This window comes from Alligator mississippiensis, chromosome 2, assembly GCF_030867095.1.
Source record: "Alligator mississippiensis isolate rAllMis1 chromosome 2, rAllMis1, whole genome shotgun sequence".
NCBI classification, from domain to species: domain Eukaryota; kingdom Metazoa; phylum Chordata; order Crocodylia; family Alligatoridae; genus Alligator; species Alligator mississippiensis.
The window spans coordinates 37875803-37896723 of NC_081825.1; the positions used below are offsets into that span (position 1 = coordinate 37875803).

Sequence of the window (20921 nt, forward strand, 5' to 3'; positions counted from 1 at the left end):
AAGTGAAGTGGCTGTTTTAAAACCAGGATCAGGATTATATTTTCATCATAAGGTCTTTAATGGAAAGAATGCATGAAAATGTCCTCATCCATCTCAAAGGTCTTTCAGTTATTAAAAATAAGTTTCTGACTCTGCCATGTAGTTACCCGCTTCTTATACTGCCTTCTTGACATCAACGGTGCTATACAATGAAGAATCTACAATTTAACATGATTGTTTGAGAATCAAAAAAATATTGGTAGCAGTATTGATATTCTAAGACTTCCTTAATTTACTGGGGTCTGGGCAACACTGAACATCAAATTTGCATCCTAAAAGCAAAGTTTATTTGGAAGTTAATTTCTTACAGGGTGAGGTAAGCAACAAAAAATTCATTTTTTTTTTAAAGGGTCAGTTGAAATCCATATAGTGGGCAACTGTTGATCCTCTGGATCATGGTGTATGTGTAAGAGGTACATCAGGTGCCAGATGAATGCACTTGTACAGAGTCCTGTGACCATCACACCAAGACTTTTGACATGTATACCCATACAAGTGCAGGGAGGAGTGGAGACTGCTCAAAACTGACCATCCCCCTTTTAGACCACTGAGACAGGATGCAAAGACCAGGCCAAGTCCAGACGCTCAGTTCCTCAATTGTTGTAGCTTTTGCCAAAGAGAGCTAACAGATGAGAACTGCTGCTGACTGCCTAATGCCTCAGTGAGGACGCGTTTCTAATAGAGTGATGTTCCTTAACATTTCTCCAATGAAGGAGTGCCCACAAGGCAGTGGGGGCTACGGTTTTGGGGCACGCTATACTTGCCTTACTCAGGAGGTTGCAATATTGTGGTATTTTATAGGAGCTACCCTGTTATGAGTCACTTGACCACATTGCCACCAGGCCCTCCAGTTGGATGCGGTTTACAGCCAGATCCGGGACCAAAATCCATATGTGGCATAACTGTCTGAATGCTTTGAAAATGAAGTCAAATGATAACCTCCTGTTGTTTTCGTAGTTGTTTTTTTTCACAGAAACTTAAGAAATGTTATACAAGGAGTTAGCACAGGGTTAGCTAGTGCCTCCTAACCTGCCTCCTGAGATTTTTTCCAATTCTGTGCTTTTATAAATCACAATATTAAATAACTGCATAAAATCCACTTTCAGTTTGCCTCCCTTCTTCCAGCATGGGGCCTTTCATCAGCCTGGCCATAGCTGGTGATTTGGGAGTTTCCGTTAGCCCCACACTGACCAAGAGGCACATTCTGGTTCCTTATTCACTTGTTCATTAGTGAATATGAGCACAATTCAACATTACTCATCCATGTTTTACAGTCTCTTAATTCACATCTATAAACCAAGATTAGGGAAGTCCCCATGGCCAAACAGAGGAAGATAAGGATCCCTTGGTCAACCAAAAGTAGTCACAGTCTAGGTAGTAGGACTTTACTATTTTTGTTCAATATTACAAACATATATCATCTTTTTAACCATGCTTTTAGCATCTTTCATGCTCCTTTTAACATTTTAAATGTTTGAATCCATCCCTAACTACCCAGCTAGGCTCTCTCATAGGACTCTGACTTGTGGTTAGCTCTGCCTCCCCTCAGGCCTGTAGTGAGTAGGAGAAAAATGATTTTTTACATTTTCTCTGGTATTGACAGATCTTAGAATACTATTTCAGTTCTGGTGTCTACATTGTTAAAAGGGTGGAGAAAACGCTGGGAGTGCAGAAATAAGCCACACAAATGATGTGATTGCTGAAAATATTTTACAGTAGGATTCTGAAAAAAACTCAATCTGTTTAGTTTACCAGAAAGAAGATTGAGAGGTGTCCTGATTACAGTGCACAAGTACCTTCACAGAGGAAAAATACAGGGTACTATAGGGCTCTTTCATCTAGTGGAGAAAGGCACAACAAGGACCAATAGCTGGAAGCTGAAGCCAGACAAATTCAAGTAGAAAACAGGAACAAATTGTTAACAGTGAAGATGATTAATCATTGAGACAAGTTACCAAGAGAAATGTTAGATTTTCCATCTCTTGCTATCTTCAAATCAAGACTGAAAGCCTTTTCAAAGATATACTCTAGCCAAACACAAGATTTCAGGCTCAGTACTGAAGTAAGTGGATGAAATTTAAAACTTTGTGATTTACAGGAGGTCAAAATAAATGACGGTATGATTCCTTCTGGCCTTGCATTCTGCAGCTTTACAAATGTTGGCTTCTGTAACTTCTCATACACCATAGAAGTCCATGACTGCACGACATTATTGAAGTATTCTCCAGAAGTAACAAATAACAGGGGTTTTTGTTTGGTTTCATGGCTCAGCTGAGAAATAGAATTCTTTCAGATTGACTCACAACATTTAATCTCCTTTTTGGCTTTTTTAAGGTGTTTTTTTTAAAATAGGGTGATTTCAAAATGAAAAGGTCATTTTTAGATGGTAGTGTAAAATTGATGTTGTAGGCGTGATAATCCAGAAATGCGAGAGGCAGGGATTTCTTAGGCAATATCTTTTATTAAACCAACTGTATGGTTGGGATAGACCTGATGAAGAATGTCTAGCATTCAAAAGCTTGTCTAACTCTTTCTCAATCATACAATGGGTTTAGTAAAAATTATCACACTAAGAAATCCTTGCTTCTTGCATTTTTAAATGAAAAGTCCAACAGATTAATTATAAAAATGTCAAAATGGCACTGTTAATAAAATTATACTTTTGCAATTATACTTATTCTTTGTATCTATTATGCTTTTATAATTTTCATAAAATTTACTTTACATAAATCTCTTCTCCATTTTCTTCAGCTGGAGCTATTTGCCCTGCAACCTTGAAATGGCATTTTTGGCAAATTTATGATTCATTGAAAATAATTCACTTGGCTCTCTCCAGAATAATGAGGAAAGATGTATACCAGCATCTTTGATTGTTGCATCTTGGTTACCTTCACTTCTGAGAACCATCATAACTAAAGTAGGCAGTGGGAGGTTTTTTTTCCCAATGGTGCGCTATAATCCCATATTGGTGTGAGACATTACACATTGTTTTAAAACCAGAACTCCTAATATTCTTGTATGACTTTTGTTAAGTCAACTATTTCCCTTCAGAGACTATTCCACATGGTATGTATCAGTTTATCGTGATATTCAGTGTAATTTCTTTACCATGTTTTCATCCCATTTCTTTCTTCTACTTCCTTGGAATGTACTATATAATTCTTCTCCTGTTTTTGCGCTTATTCCCATTAAATATTTATAGCCTATGACCAGGTGTTATACTTTTACTGGTATAAATGCATTACACATTACACTTTTACTGGTATAAGTGCTCAGAAACTGGTCAGTGCAGGTAGCCTGTGTGCTTCCCCCCCTAACCTGCAGCCACCAAAGGGCATACATGTGTTCTGTTCACTCCTGAATTAACCTATGCACCTTACAAAAACCTGCATAAGTCTGATCAGTTCCACCTCAGGCTTTTGAACATCTGTATTCAGCCCCTATCTATTTCCTACTTTCCAGCTTTAGCTAAGTTTTTTATTTAGCCTTTTTAAAATCTTTTCTCATAAGTCATTCCCTCCAACCCTTGATTACTTTTGTTTTTCCTCTGAGTTCCATTCAATTTCTCACCATCTTTCCAGAAGCCTTTTCATCAGGACACAATAACATATTTGCACCAGAGCCATTTAGAGAATGATTGTTCCCTTGTATTTGCAATAGGGAGACCAATTTTGGTTTTTTTGCAATTAAAAATTTTGCAATTTTTAATTATGTTATGTAGACCAATTTTGTACTTTGCAGGTAAACCCCATTGCAATCTGGCATCTAACTGTCAAATGAAAGTTTAAGGCAATAGATATACTGCATCCCTATTCATCAAAGGACATTAGACTTTTTGTTCCCGCCCCTCCGTTCCTGCATATATCAGCTTTAGTTCCCCCTGCCCTTGCTACACTACACATGAGGAAAAGAATGCCTACTACATTCCAGATAACATCTAGTCACATGTTTGGTCATAATTTTCTATATATGAGCAAACTAGACCCCTCAGAGTGCAATCTTACATGTAGAGATAACTATCTTCAGTTGCCTCTATTTTCTGTAAAGTCTATAGATCTTTTAATGTGACTAGAGACCCTATCCCTGCTCATACTCCTGAAGCCTTGTGTTACCTACCAGGATATTACTTTTGCACATACAGACAAGAAATAAAGTTTGTTATGTCTAGAAAGTGTTATGGGATAGGGAGGCTGGGGTTCTTTTGTCTGAGAGAATGAATTGGGTTATTGGAAGGTGCATTAAAAATAGTGGTGGAACTTTTAATTGAGCATTACCTATTTGTGAGAATTTAAACAGCACAATGACTTACCTTTTGTGTTAACATTTGTTTCCCTGTAGTATTAATATGAAGATAAAAATAATAGACAAGCTGTGGTCAAAGGATGAAATATGACTTCAGGTTTTTTTCTGACATTGTTTCCTTCAAACTCTGGGTCTATCATAAGCTCACTTGTGTTTTTCATTTTTTCTGTATCTTTCTGTTTTCTCAATCCTTAAAGTAAGTGTATACACAATATATACTGTGTATACTGTACATGATCTGAAACTGGAGGTGGCAGTATTCTGCTACATCCTTTCCATATTCAGTTTCAGTCATGGAAAGTCCACTTTAATTCTTTCAGTCCTTATCTACTGATTTTAAATAAACTAGGAATATATACCTGTTGGAAGGTTATAATAGGGTAGAAAGATTAAGATGATATAAAAAATGTCTTTACTTAACAAAAAGCTTTTCTAGAGCTTTTGTGATTAATATACAATGTTAATAAATTACAGTAACAATAACTTAGGATGATATTGGTGCCATGCAATAAAGGCAAGCTTTGCTTTAATGTAACAAACATTCCTCATAGTCACAGCTAGCTAGGAGATATGAATATGTTGTTGCACAATTGCTGGGGTTTTTTTCCCCTGAGTCTATGTTCTAGCTGTGTTTTAGCTGCCCTGTTAGTTATAACCTTAGCCTTGCTCTAAAGGTGACCTGCTTTCTCTCCTAGGGTGAGAAGTAGTTCACTGTATGGAGTACTGAACAGAGATTGCTAGTCTTGCAGAATTCTACTAATTGTGAGAGATTTTACAGGAGCAGAAGATTAGTTGTAACTGAGCTAAAGGAATAAGTCTGTTATAAGATTCAGTTTTCCTTTACCTAACATGCAACCCTGACTGTGATGTTGGAGGAACTTGTATTAGATAAAAATTAAATTGTGGTGTGTGGGTGCTCTTTTAAAGTGAATCAAACAATTTAGTGCGGCAAAAATAAAATACGATAGGACGTATAGATCTGTCAAAGAAATAGATCAGTGTGAAGTCTATTTTCTCTTTAGCAGCAGTTTATAGGACCAAATTTATCTGCTCCAGGAAACTGCTGTATCATTTAGCTCATATTTCCTTTTAAAAATATCTTAATACTGATAAAATTTTGCCAGTCTCCAGATACCCAAAATGGGCATCATGAAGCCTTTTGGAGTAAAAGACATATTAACAAGTATAGTTGCGTTTTGCTTTTTTTTTTTTTTTTTTTTTTGTTCAACTAGTAATTTGTTTAACAGGTTTCCACTGCAACTCCTAAATGATTTCATTTAAAAGGACGCTGTGAATGTTAATTAAAAACATTCATTAGGGTTTTAATAATTCCTTAGAGGCTTGAAACTCAAATCTTTTTCCATACCAAAAAGTGTTTTTCCTCTTGTCTTCATACACTTCTCTGTCTTTGTGGATTGCTATTCTAGGATACTCCATAAATATTGCTAGACCTCTCATATATTTTTCCCCTTTGCTTTTAGACAAAACCAGTACATTTTATAGGTGATGGGGAAATCCACACTGAAATGAAATCAATTAATTTAAAATAGATTTGTTGTAAGACGACAAAAAAAATGCCTTGTTCTGAGAGCTGGTCGTGACAGAGTTCCTTTAAAGTATCTTTTTTATGTTACTGTGGAAAAAGACTACCAGTACATTCACTGAGATATGTTCTATGCCTTCATCTTTTCAATACAGCAAAGGAAGTAATCCTTTTTGTGCTTTTGATAGGTTTATCAGGAAAACTGCAGGAAACTGAAAGTCACTGAAACCCTCTCCCCAAAAACTCAACCTTTTTTTCTGCTCAGATCAGGCAGACTTCAATAGCATATTATCTACATATTGTTGGTAACACTGCAGAATAAACTGAGTAAATTTTTCCCCTTTTACACTGGTGCAGATGTAATAGTTCCACAGGAATTGCATCAATTTAACTGAAGCAGAATTTGTCTCTGTACATTTTTAAGTCTGGGTTTATCATTTTAAGTGGGATTGAATAATGTTGGTAGTTAGGAGTTGTGGCCTGCAGATCTATGACATGCTGCATGGGTGGTTACTGGTCCCATCAGTCATAGAGAGTTTTTCTTTGTGACCAACATGTAACCCAAGGAGAATATAAAATCTATTCAGTAGCTTTTCCTAGATCCTTCTACCTGTCTTACAAAAAGAAATAGGTGTATTTTGAACCTTGGTAGATATACAGCATTCTGAGCTCTTCTACATGTTCTCTTTGATCAGTATTTATGATTTCCTTCTGTATATTTCCATACAGAAAAACATAGGTCAAATATTTAGACATGTTTAAGAGTTTCAATCATAGTTCTGTATGAGCCATCTTTGCATGTAACACCCCTTTGCTAGCAAGCCGGGTTTAAACTAATGTTTCTTGAGTATAAATTTCTTTTTGGATTTTTTCCTTGTATGATTTACTTTATTTTATTGAATTCTAAGCTTCATCCATGGTTTCTGCTGATTTAATTTACAGTTCAAGTCAGAAGTTTTCCGCATTGTATAGCTGCTGAATTTGCTTACTCTGATCAGGTATGTTGAGGTAGAATAATATACTTGAGCATTAAATTAATGCTGTTTTTCATTATCTTGATTAAATAAACATCTCTTTAAATCAATAAATATAATTTGCCTGTACACTTGATTTCTACCTTTTCATTGCTGCACAATTGAATTTTTTTCCACTGACCGTGTGAGATTTTCTATATGCAATAATGTTCTAGTCTGAAAAATCTTGAAGTAGAGGCATATTTCAAAATTTCCTCTTTGTGGTCTACAACAAATTTTATTTTCTGAATAAGCATTGTTTGCAGTTTGCCAAACACTGTAAACCTGAAAACATTCCTGTTAATTAAAAGGATAAGTTTGGTTGCTGGTGGATTGTATTTGCAGCATTGTAACAGAAGGTAAACAGTTTGGCCCTTGCAATTTAAAACTTGTACCCGATTAAAAATCTCTGTTAAAACTAAATGCGCAAATGATAATGCCCAGGTGATGAATGTATGGAAAGAGAGTTTCTGGAATATTAGTACGAAAAGCAAAACTTGAAATTAATTTTCTTACTAAGATATATTGTCATCTAAATGGGTTTCTCTCTCACACAAATGTGGGTTTGTAGCAAGTCAGGCCCTGGGGCAGCCAACTCACCCCCTAGCAACTGCCTGGATTTGGCCTTACTCCTGCCCTCTGGCCTCTTAATGTCCTACCCTGTTGTCCCTCCTGCCATGCCTTGATGTTATAATTGGACTAGGAAGCTTCCCCTTGGACACAATAGTGGATTAAGATTCACTAGGGCCCTGAGCCCAGGGGCCCTGCCCATGGCCAGCCCCCTCATGGCCTGGGTCCCGCCCTGCACCACACCCTGCCCTGCTGCCATGGGCTCTGTCCCTGGCCAGTGGAGCAGGAGCAGCAGCTAGAGTGGGACACATTGCCCCCCAGACCTGGGGCAGGAGCCACCTGCAGGTCTGTGCTGGAGCTAGCACCACCACTGCTTGCTGGGTGCGTGCAGCATGGACCAAGCCCACTTGTATTGGCCATAGCCCACTTATGCTGTCTGCCCCTGTGGAAGGGTTTAGACCTGGGGTGCCCCTGACACCCTTCTCAGTGGCCTCCACCTCCCCTACAGACAAAACCTGGTCCTCCAGCTCAACAAAAAATATGAGCATCCGCTTACAAACAAAAGGTTTTCCCCTACTCTGAGTCAACATTACACCATGGTAACAAGTCAAAATATAAGGCAGAAATACTTAGCTCCATTGCCCAGTGATGCAAGGACTTCCTTGCAGCTACCCACAGTCTTTAGTCCCTCTCCTTGGCTGGTCAGACCCACTACTTCCACCTCAGGCCTGTCAATCACTGCCTGCACTGTACTGGCCATACCTGGTGTGGGTGGTCATTTGATTAAAAGTCACTTAATCATTTGATTAAATGCCACTGTTAGTCCCTCCAGGCAGCTGGAGCTAGCCAGCTGCTCCCTGGCTCCCTCTCTCCTTCAGTAAAGGGGTAGGGGCCATAGGTGACTGGTAGGGGTTGCATGTGCCCCCCCTGAAGGGGCTGGTGCCCCCCCCCGCGATAGCTGACACTGATGCTGTTGGTAGGGCTGGTGCCCTCCCTGACTGGGCTTCTGGCGTCAGTGGCTTCTGCTGGTGCCCCCCCAGATTCAGGAGGCACCAGTCACTCATGGTAGGGGCTGACAGAGGGAAACTATAGAAACTAGCTCAAACAGTATTTATAAACAACCCCAAAGCCAAAAGAATTCAGCAGCAGCCAATGAATGTGCTCAGAGCCAATACTGGAACTATCCCTAGTTTTGCCAGTGTTTTTAGCCTATACGCAAGCCTCAGTGTGGTCAAAGGAAATGTAACCCACTTTTCAATTAAATGCTCAGTTAAAAATAATTCTGACTGGCCTGTATCCAGTCTTTTTGTTGGATCTGAGTAAAAAGCTGTAGTAACTGATAGGGAATCCTAAATTGGGACTAACAGAAAATGCTTGATAAGAAAAGTAACTTATTAAAAACTCGCCAAATGTCACCAGAAATAAACTAGTTGCTGGTCTTGGTTCAGTGACAAGCCTGTTTTCTTTCCCAATTGACCCTCCATCCTTTTCATGCCTGGTGGACATTTTTTTCAGGTGTATTTTGGTTTGACAGTTCCTCTACTGACCATTGCCTAATCAGAGTGTGATGTCATGTTCTTTACAGCATGTGACTGGCAAGTATTGCCAGTCATCTGTTCTGAGTCTCCCATGTTTGGCTGCCAGTGGGAATGCCTGAAACACTTTCACTGATTGCCAGTTAAGCCTCTAAACTGATAAAACTGGAGAATTATAATAAACTGGTTTATTCCATTACATCCAATGTTTTCCTCTACTCTTTCCCTTATTAATATGCTGAGTTGTTCATTGATTATGTCTGCTCCCATACTCACAAATCTTTTTCTTGTCTTTCTGTAGACATTAGGTGCTATAAAGTTGTCATTCTCAGAACAACACTTTTGAAAATTCTTTTTGTAAAAAATCCCTACTATTTCTCCTTACTCTTCTTGATTGATACTTTTGGGCACCTATACATGTTCAACAAGGCTGCTCTGAAGCACTGGTTATTAATCGAGTCTGCTGGAGCATGGTAATTATTGCACTCCAGCCAACACCAGCGTTACTTGTATCAGCATCTCTGTGCTGAAAAATGGCTGCAGGGGCACTTCAACTAAAGCTCATTTGACAAGCTTTAGTTAAAGTGCCTCAACTGCCATTTTCACATTGATACACATGATGCTCTGGGCCTTTAGTTAGAGAGCCTCCACTCCCAGAGCACATGTATAAATGCCCTATGTGTTTCATTTTTCTGTAGCACCTGTAATGTGAGAGATAAGTTAGGGTAAAATGGAAAATGTTAGTTGATAATGTTATTTCAAATCTACTTTGAACAACCAACATATTTCAAAACTTCCTTTCCATGAGAGAAGGATATTGATGACTGAAAAACTGATAAATAGCAACAAAGTCCTTTGCCTTTTGGGCCAATAGTTCAGATTTAACTGAATGTGACAACTTTCAGCTAGATTCACATTCAATAAAATGCCCTTTTAAATGCCAAAGCCCAATATTTAGGTACCACTGGGATTCATAAAACACCCTCCTAAACTTACAAGTATCTAAATACTTAATTTTTTGTTAGTAAAGTCTTCTAATCATCCAAATTTCTGCTGCTAGGCAGGCATTCAATTGCCAAAGTCCTGACAGCACTGAGCTGCTGATTGTTCATGTTTCATGGTGATAGTCTTTTACCAAATTGTTCAGTAGTTAAAGTACTTGCTGAGGACATGGGAGACAGGTTCAAAACCTCACTTGTCTCAGGAGTTGTGAAAGATTTCTTGTTTATAAAAGTACTATAAGCACCAGGCTCTAGAGAATTCTAGAAGGGAACTCTCTGCCCCCTTAAGAATGCTCTTCCAGTTTGTATTAAATACTGAACAATTTATTGGGCCAGGCAGAGAGTGATAATACTGTATCTCAGGGTGTCAAATTCATCTGACCTCACAGAGTGCACAAGGCTGGCCCATGACATGTCATCTGACCAGTGAGGTTGCCTGTGGGACCAAAAATTTGGCAGTAGGGAAAATGGTGGCAACATGAATTGTGGCAAAATATGGGATTGTGAAGAGGGTATGTTCTTCTCCCTGCTCAACTGGAACTGTTTCATAGTTTCATAGTTGGTAGGGTCAGAAGGGACCTGAGCAGATCATCAAGTCTGACCCCCTGCCATGGCAGGAAAAAGTACTGGGGTCAAACGACCCCAGCAAGGTGTTCGTCCAACCTCCTCTTAAAGACCCCCAGGGTAGGAGCCAGCACCACTTCTCTTGGAAGTTGGTTCCAGGTCCTAGCTGCCCTGACTGTGAAGTAGCGCCCCCTGATGTCTAGTCTGAATCTACCCTCTGCCAGCATGTGACCATTATTTCTAGTCACTCCTGGTAGTGCTCGGGGGAACAGGGACTCTCCCAATGCCTGCTGGTCCCCCCCCCCGACTAGTTTGTAACAGGCTACTAGATCCCCCTTCAGCCTTCTCTTGTGGAGGCTGAACAGGTTCAGGTCCCTTAGCCTCTCCTCATAGGGCCTGCCCTGCTGCCCCCTGATAATGCAGGTGGCCCTCCTCTGAACCCTCTCAATGCTGTCCACATCCCTCTTGAAGTGCGGCGCCCAGAACTGGATGCAGTACTCCAACTGTGGCCTGACCAGTGTTGCGTAGAGGGGGAGGATCACCTCTTTGGACCTGCTTGAGATGCATCTGTGGATGCATGACAAGATGTGGTTGGCCTTCCTGACCATGTCCCCACACTGTCAGCCCATGTTCATTTTGGCATCAATAATGATTCCAAGATCCTTTTCTGCCTCTGCACTGACAAGAAGGGAGTTCCCCTTCTTGCCTGTAGGTATGCTGCTGGTTCTTCCTCCCCAGGTGCGGCACCCTGCACTTGTAAGTTTTGAAACCCATCCTGTTCTCATCTGCCCACCCCTGTAATCTGTCTACGTCTAATTGCAGCCTATTCCTCCCTTCTAGTGTGTCCACATCCCCCCACATCTTAGTGTCCAGGGGAGCAGGGGAGGGCAGGAGCACAAAACCTTGGGATGCTGAAAGACTGTGTTGTGGCTTCTCCAGAAGGGCAAGTTATACAGATAATTTCTCTCCCAGGAGAAAATCTCCTAGGAGTGATTTAACCTTAGTTGTTTCTGGGTTAAGTTTCTCCTGGAGCAGCCATTTTTGCTCTGTGAGAAAAATATTTCTTTAGACTTATGGTTTGTCCTGGGAGAGCACCAACTCTCCCATGAAAAACTAAATGTCTGTATGTGGCCTTTGACACCCTTGTTCCAACTTACTGGTTAGAACACTTACTTGGGAGGGGGGAGACTTGGCTTCTAGTCCCTGCTGTGGTGAAAATGTATATATTATACAGATAGGGAAGCCCTGGAGGACTGCCTGACAGAGTCCTACCCTCACGTACAGTATAGCCTGGTAGAAGGCAAGGTAGAGGTGCACCTTATAGACTAAGGCTAGGGACAGACATTCAAAAAGCCTGAACCTGAATTGAGTTACTGTTTGCAGGTTAGTCTAAGCTGCACAGCTTAAACCAATTAACAACTGGACAGACATTTTCTGTTAAACCAGAAAATACAGGCATGTGCCTGCAGTGGCTCAAGTCAGAAGCTGGGGGGCAGTAGAGCATGCCTGTCAGCCACTGCCAAAAGGGAAGGAAGAGAGACACCCTCCAAGGCTCTTACCTTTCCCTGCTGGAGTGGGGAGGGTTTGGCCAGGCACCAGCCTGGGCTAGCAGGACAAATAGGATGCCAGCCACCAGCCGGAGGTGGGGGATGAAGTTGCTGCCAGACTGAAGAGTGGGGATGGGGGAAAAAAACCCTTTCTCTGAAGCAAGCATTTATTGAACACAGCAATTTGCAAAGCATACAACAGGGAACTACCAAAAATCTTCACCTAAGCTAAGATACAGCCCAGTGAAACACAGTGTACACAGCTTAGTCTGGCTTAAAATGTAAAGCAGGAAGACAAGAGAAAGCCTTGCATAAGTCTTACTAATCCTGATGGCAGAGTGTCTCCTTACAGCCAGGCATTCGAAAGGCTTTGTTTAGGTTTTACAAGTTCTGCTTTATAATGTAAACGTAGCTTTCTGCATTCTTTGGTCTGAAATTTCCAGCCAGAAGCTGTCTACAGCTTCCCTTAACTCCATTTCCAGCACATATGTGTGATGACTGTCAGGTCTTTGCCAACACTTCCCACCTCTCAGTCTGGTCCTGCATGTCTTAGCTCTGGGCTCACAGGTGCAGGTCTTGCCTCTCCCCCGCTCTGGGATTGCTGTGGAATTAATCCTCTTCCTGGGTGCAGGAAAGCTAGACAAAGGGAGGAATTAACTCTATCTCTACCTGGCTGCAGGAAATCTGTGGAGGTCCTCAGGGTTTGCATGGCAGGGAGGGAGGACGGAAGGAAGAATTTGCCTCAGGGGACATGGCAGGCCAGCATCTGGCCACAACCCACCCCTGCTCCAGCTAGAGAGCAGAGGGGAGGGGAGGGGCCAGACCAGCTCTCTGGAGCAGAGCCCAGCCCAGAGAGCATGCTGGGATACTGGGGGTCTCTGATTTAACTTAAACCAGCAAGGGGTCTGGGACAGACATTGCATAAACTGGTTTACAACAAATCAGTTAAGTCTGATACTACATTCAACCAGGTTTATCTCAAATTGATTTCAGCCATTTTCAAACTGGTTTATGTGCACTGAATGTCTGTTCTGTTACAGGTTTAAACTAGTTTCTGATCACTTAAACTGGTTTATGTGTAATGTCTGTCCCTAGCCTAACTGAATCAGAGATGCGTATGCTTTCATGAGCTATAGCTCACTTCATCAAACGCTCATGGGTAATTACTTCTTTCTGCTTAAGTATGGCTTCATGGTTAGAACACACTTGCAGGAAAGACTAAGTTTAAAACCCTCCAGGCAGAGAAGGGATTTAAATCCAATATCCACATCTCAAATCAGTGCTGTAGCCACTCAGCTGTTACCAAGAGCCTCTACTCCAGAGTCCACATAATTCTATGAGCAGAGAGAGAGATTTAGTCATGTTGGTCTGAAGTCAGGCAGAAAGCCTGTGGAGATGCACCTTTATAGATTAATTTAATTGCCTTCTACATAATTCAACAAGAGATTTCATGCCTGCAAATCCTGACTAGAAAGAGATGCTTCCCTATATCCCAGAACTGGGTGCCTCAGTTCTTGAGAAGGACCGTACTTATATTACATGCTTCTTCTGGATCTCCCCTACTGACTAGCTTAGGTAAATCCCAGCTCAGGTTGCTGGTTGTTATAATTCCATTCTTAAACACCTTAGGCCATATCTAGATGAGTGCGGACATCTGGTATGCAGTGCCACAGACCCATCTGCAGCACTACACACTGCACATTCAGGCATTCCCTGCATTGCTACCTTGCAGCATGGGGGCCTGAGGGGAGGGCGTTAATCCTGAGAGATCCCAGTATCAAAAAATCCCATGCCAAAAAAAAGTGGGGTGGTGCACATGGTGGCAGTGCACGCCACCTAAAACTGGAACTTGGCTGGCTCAAGACATGCTCTGACTACTGCCCAGATTCCCAGCTGCCGGAGAGCCAGAGGACCCCAGCTAAGGCTGCAGAGGCCACCACAGTTGCTGGCCTCAGCCTCCCCTACCACACCCAGTGTAACCTGCTGTAACTGTAATGTTAAGCATTGCAGTGTCCACCTTCTGAATTAGCTCTTCATCAAAATCAGTTTGTTATTGTGTGCCTTATTTGTTGAAAAATTTGACCTTCAGAATACTTCAAGTTTCACATTTAATGCTTCATGGAGATGAACTGGGGTAGTTCACAGCTACCTTAGAGGTGCTGTTCATATTTACTTCAGGTAATCCTAAGGCTACATAAATTCATATAATATTAATACAGCTTTCTTTAGAACCATAAAGGCTAAAAGTCTGATTAGCGCTGCAGAATCTGCATCTCTTTTGGAAGACCAAATAAAGACAAGTGAGCTGCAAGTGGCATTCAGACTAGGCATTTGATATCCCCAATTACTGGTTGTTAGAGATGCAAATTCTGAAAAAAAGAATTGGTGAAGAATGTGGCAGGCAATAGGAAATCTTGTATAGAAATTCAAAGCAGAGCTGAAGAAACTTTTTACTGGCCTGCTACAAGCACACACTGATTCAAATTATTAACTGAGTCTAATGTATTGATAATATTGGATTAAAGAATAATTGTATTTGCTCAGCATATATTCTCATACTCTTTTTCAGATACCATCCCCTAAGACCTGCACAGAACACATGCACTCAAACTTTGAATGCAAATGGTGGAGAGGTTTGATGAATGAGGTCTACCATTGTTCCAGAAGACAACTGAAATAAAGGAGGAGAGGGGAATGAAGGAGGTCAGAATCAAGGCAGGACCTGAACTAAGCAAGGGAGATGGAAAAGAAGAAGGGATAGAGACTAGCAGTTTTATAGGAGAGCTGATAAGAATCAATGAGACTGCTTATGCGGTGCAAAAGCCAAATAAATAGTTAAATTCTGGTCTGAAAGTTGAGTGATTGGGAGGATAGGTGTCAATGGCAATAGTAAAAATGGAAGGGGAGACTGCATATTCACTCTGAACCATGTGACATTTGGGGAAATGGCAGGGAGTGTAAGAGAAGATATCACAGACACAAGATGCAAGCCTAGATGTATGTCAGGGGTGGAAAAGAATATTTGAGTCATTAACACTGGGAGATAAGAGGGACCATGGGAACAGGAAAAGACACTGAGGAGGTGACTTTGGAGAGGGGGAAAAAAAGGAGAGGAGTGATGACAGAGCTTTAGGAAATGTTAGCAGAGACGGGAAGGGAAAGAGAGGATTCATCAACAGTAACACTGAGAAAGTTGTCAGCTAGATGAAGAAAAAATTAGTCCATGTCACAGAAACCCAAGGATGGGAGGGTCTTGTGGAGAAGTAGGTGGCATATGGTGTCAAAGGTAACAGAGTTATCAAAGAAGAATGAGTCCAGAGAAATGACCCTACAAGAAATAGACACTTAATGTGAAAGTTGACAAGACAAATTAGGTACTTGGCAGTACACCTAAAGCAACTCCTTCAGCTATTATGGCCACCTACATTGGCAGAGTAATTAGAAGATCTTCCAGATACAGTGATTAATGGCATGATGGGAGCAGACAGATCTATGCCTATTTATAATGAGGCTGTCATCATAGTGTCTAGGCATTGCAGCAACGAGTAAAAGTGGCAGTTGTTGTGCAGTAGTGGAAGATTCTCTACTGCACTGGTTAGCTGGGTCCTCTGTAAATACACAATCTATGTGCATATACATATATAATCTTGGGTAAAAGGAAACTTGCCAGCTTTGACAAAACTGGAGAAGACCTTCTAGAGATGATCCATGTATCATACTTGAAAGTAACAGGAGATTAATTCATCCTAATCTTTACAGATAATATTTTGAAAATAAAGTCATAATATCCTTCACAGAACTTTATGGGTGCAATGGGGGTTGCGGGGAGGGAGCTGCTTACAAAATAAAACCTTGACTAGCCTGCTCACTATAGAGTCTGTGCACAGCTTAACTAGGAATGTTGGGAAATCATGCTTAAGGCTTAGAAATAATGAGCTCCTAATGTGTTTTTCTAATCAAAGTATCAGCATGAAATTCACTGTATTTAGAGAATGTCCTATTATCAAGGCAGCAGTGTATCAAAAGTTCACCATGGATATTATTTTTCTGTCTCATCTTTTTATTTGACTTGCCTTCCCCCTTACTTTTAATAGTTTTAAGTCAACAGCACTAGAAACAAGAACAGCAGTGCTTATCACATTTGTTCCAGCTTCACTGGACCAACAGCCATCCCTGTCAGTCTCAGTTATCTTTCCATGCAACACTGTTTTGAGTAGAGGTATAATACACAAAAAAAATTTCCCCCAAGATTTAGGTACCTCATAAATCAAACAGACAAGTCACATGACAATGTTTTTTTCCCCCTACTTTGTCTGTTGGATGCAGACAGACATGTACTGAGGGTTCCTCAATGGCTTATTTCCTAACAATAGCACAGCATTGTTTAATTCACATACTATATCAGACTCCTTCTGGACTATACCTAGGCAATATTCTTCTGTAAAAAAAATAAAAAAGGCATATGTTTCCAGCATTGCTTCTACATATTCATAGCTGCTGTGGACTTAGTGGTAATTTAAATGATTACATTTTTGTCCTGTCTTTTGCCTTACAGTAGTAACAGTATTTATTGTTGATACATTGATTTTCTGTTACATTTTGTTAAAACATTTTGCATATGTATAATTAGAGACATGCACAATTATATTTTTTAGGAATATAGAAGAGAGAAGCAGATTAATTTTGTTTTATCTCTCCAGTTAAAGCAATCAAAGGAATCCAGGTTGTCTTCACTAAATTTTTGCCTGTTTTTGACTATCCAAGTTATGTGTGCAGTCAATTTTCATGCAATCTACATATTTTATTCAAGAAATCACTCAGCAGCTAGCCAGACAAATTATTGCCTGATTACTTTTGTTAGTCCTCTCTCTCATAAGGCCTTACATTACATACAACTGTGAAGGAGGTAAGTCAAACAACATATTGGTAAAGTTAGCTTTGGTTCAAGAAGAATGTTTCACAAAATAAAAATCAAAGGTTAAATATGACCTTAAAAGCAAATTATACATGCTATATAATGCAGTCATGGCTATGCATTAGTGTAATGCATTAGTATGCAGTAATTGGCATGTATATCATAGAGAAGAAGCGAATGTTTGTTTTAAAACCCACCAAATTAATGAGCCACACATGTGGATTAGAGATTTTAACTGTTAAATAAAAAGAAGAGCGTAGCATATCTTTCTAGATTCATAAGGAACTCCTTGCAAGATTTTTTCTACATCCTTGGCCTTTCTATTTTTTTTTAATTGAACCTTTTTTTAAAAAATGAAAATCTATACTGGGAACCATCTGGCCACCCTTTAGCAAGCTCTCTAGAATACTTCCAATGTAGCTACTATTGTATTGTTTTATAGAGTTCCCCAAGAAGTCTTAACTATCTTTTCTGTAATATAGTGAATGTGTAGGGTGACTTCAATAGACAGCTGTATGTCAGATGCCTGTTTACTTATAAAATAAAAGGGAATGGACCTAGGAATGGGATCCCCCAAAATTGCATTGGAAAGAGAACTGCTAAAGATAGCCACAAGGACATCCTGAGATATTAAGTGCTTCCTTCCATGTGGGCTTCACAGCAGTGAAACATCACTAGGATTTAGATACCTAAGCCACCTTTCCTTTCCTTTTCTCACAAAGTACAGTAAAGAGGAGGAACAGGTGTTACTACTAGTGGTTAGAACCCTCCACTAGAAGATCTGGATTCACTGGAATCAGGAATTCACTGAGGCCTAATCCAGTAATCATGTTCTGGATGCTTTTTCCCTTCAGTTCAGACTCCTTCAGTGTGAGTGAATCCAGTAGGATTTAGGCATCAGCTAGGTTCCTAGGTTCTGGGCCAAGTCAAGACTTAGGTGATAATGGGCATGCCCAGCAGCAAACATTTAGCCTAGAGAACTTTTTTGGGAAGAACCTAGGGGCATTTATACATGTGCCCTGAGAACAAGTGCGGGGGGGGGGGGGAGGGGGAGTGCTTTATTTAGAGTGGCTCCAAGATCCGCTCTAATTAAAGTGCCCAGGGAGTCTTGTGTCTCAAATGTCCCAGCACTTAAAAATGGTGTTGTGGGCACTTTATTAAAGTATGTTGAACAAGCTTTAGTTAAAGTGCCCCATCACTATTTTTAAGCACAGTGACACTGATACACAAGGCGCTGAGGCTGCTGGAGTGTGGTAATTATCACACTCAGGCAGACTCAATTAATCTAGTTTGTTCTGATGTGCTGTAATTACAGTGCATTGGAGCAGTCTAGCTGTTTGTGTATAGGTATCCTAGGTGCCTAAAGTGGTATTTATGGATCTCTAGCCCATAGTGTCTGTGAAAGTGTTGAGACTGAGAGCAATATTTAAGACCAAACTTTGAAAAGTTATGCATTGTCATACTTAGTTCTACTAATTTGCCTTAATTTTTACCTAACTGACCAGATAAATTGGAAAAAGTAGTTCTCTGAACAAAGACCATATCTTACTGTGTGTTTTCAGAATGTAAATATCTGTATTATTTTTCCCATAGTAGAACTTTCAAAGCTGTCAAAAGGTGCAACATAAAAACTCTCTAAAACTGCAACAGAAAATTGTTAACCAAAATAGTACCTATGTGACATTTGAAACAATATATTGTATTTTAATTCCAGTCATTTCTCTTGACAATGTCTATCTTAAAGAATATTTTGTGTGGTCCCTTCTTGACAACTTTGAATGGACTTGTGAATTCAGTACTTGATTTGGACTCCTACATGTTGATTTTGAAAGTTCTGCTCTGCCTCATGTTCCACAGCGCCATAGTCATTGCTAACAACAGACTAACAAAAACAGCTGACCAACAGTAGGTGACTCATCAGTACACACAACTACTTTCTTCTTAAGAAACCATATGCATTAAATCTAAATAATTTTTTTTAGATAACGCTGCCTAATCCATGTGATTTTATATAATAATTATAAGATATTAATACTTATGCGTCTGTGAGTACCTTGTACTGTGGGAAGAGAGGAAGTAAAATAGCCTACAAGTTATTTGAGATGGACTTTAATTTCTCAACTGCATGTTAAAGGGCCACTGTCAGCCTGAAATCCAGTCAATCTTAAACATGAGTTTGAGAAGTAGTTCCAACTGCCTCTGAATTTTCCTGCCAGTTTCAAAAACCCCAAAAAAGCAGAAGAAAATGACTACACTGAATATGATTAAACACAGAAAATGTTGATCTGTGAGCAAGATAAACAAGCTAAAACACTGGGAAACAGAGGATATTCCCTCTTTTGGTAACAAACATAAATAAGGAACTAAATTAGGACTTCTGCTACACACCAATGCAGAGAAGTAAAAACAGCCCTTCAGCCCTGTGACTATTAACCAGATCATGAATTAAGGTACACTGCACATGCTTACAACCCAGTAGGGAATGCAGGAAAAAAGAGGTCAGAGATGTGCAAAACCAAAGCTTCACTGTCTCAAAGCACCAGTCAGCAGAGCTAAACTGATGTGGGGGTATAGCAATACCATTCTTCCCCCTACCCCACAGCTCCACCCAAGCAGGGAGCAGATGTCTCAGGTTTGTGTCTTTTACTCTGAGATATTTTCCATACTAAGTATCAAGTCTGGGCCTAAAGCACAATATAATCCAAAATAGGTTAAAAAAGAAAAATAAATAAATAAAAGAAAGAAAGAAAAAGGAAAAAAAATAAAAAAGCAGACAGGAATTTTATACTTTCTAAGTTGACAGCATATCGCTATGTTTTAACATAGCTTTGAAAAATTTCTCTGTTATGAAGCTCACATCAAAGAAAAAGACTGTTCTGTTAAAGGATTCAGCATACATTACTAAGCACCCTTCCTCTTCTCACAATGGGGGAATTTGAAACCACTTTTTTGATAAACATAAACTTTTACAATGGGAAAAGTAATACAAAACACTGAAAACCTTTCCTAGAAAAGAAACACACAGCTCTGATGCTTAGATTAAAAACAAGTTGTTTTACGCGTGATGCTTACAATCTGTAGCTGTTCACAAAAGACCAGAAAACTTTATGTATAAGTAAGTAAGATTGCTTGCTTTGTTCCTTTCTTTTATTATAAAAGACACATTTACTTTACCTGTTCCAGTGTTATATCAAGGTGCTCTGGTAGGATTAAGACTTTATTTTTCTCCTTTTGACATTTGTGTTGGGAGGGGGGAGAGAAGAAAGTAACAATACTTGACTCCTATTCTGTGTAGAATTTTTCATCTAGTGATCACTAAGAGTCTTTTTTCAAAGGGTTGCTATACAATGTACTATATTTTCCATTTTACATAGGGGGAAAGAGATTAAGGAGGGAACAAGTACTTGATATTCAGAACTGATAGCGACCTTAAACCTGATAATTTGCTCTTTCCCCCCCCCAAAAAATGTACATTTCCTCTCTAGGTTTTCCAGCTTTATAGGATCTAACAATCAAAGCTCATAACGAACTGCAAGATGTAATATAATGTCAATATGTGGTTATGAATTCCCAGAGTAAAGTTAGTCTCTTGATTTTTGACACTTTCAGGGGAAGATTTGATCTTATGAGGTGTAACTTGAGGTTAATTGGCAGCAGCTTCCTTCAGAGCAACGCTGAGGTCAAGGTTACACTCCATGTAGTTTCTTCTCTTCATTGCAGAGTGAGCTAAATGTTGTTTGGTTTGTTTTTCCTCCTCTTTCTTGTTCTTTGGTGTTTTTTCCTCTAACTTGTATCACTTTCAAAGAGCATTCTCTTTACTCTCTTGCTTATGATACATATTTTCTTTAATTTCTTAATGTCCTTGTTAAAACCAATATAATTCTACCATTGG

At 39.9% G+C, this 20921-nt stretch overlaps 1 protein-coding gene across 1 annotated transcript in view; it reads left to right on the forward strand.

Annotated features, from left to right (window-relative positions):
- The window catches only part of LOC102572679 (cytosolic beta-glucosidase), a 51271-nt gene extending 32367 nt beyond the window's left edge, over nt 1-18904 (forward strand). The window contains 1 exon segment of the mRNA XM_006278039.2: nt 18744-18904. Within this exon segment, the coding sequence (XP_006278101.2) occupies nt 18744-18904 (161 nt within the window).
- The last annotated feature ends 2017 nt before the right edge of the window (nt 18905-20921 follow it).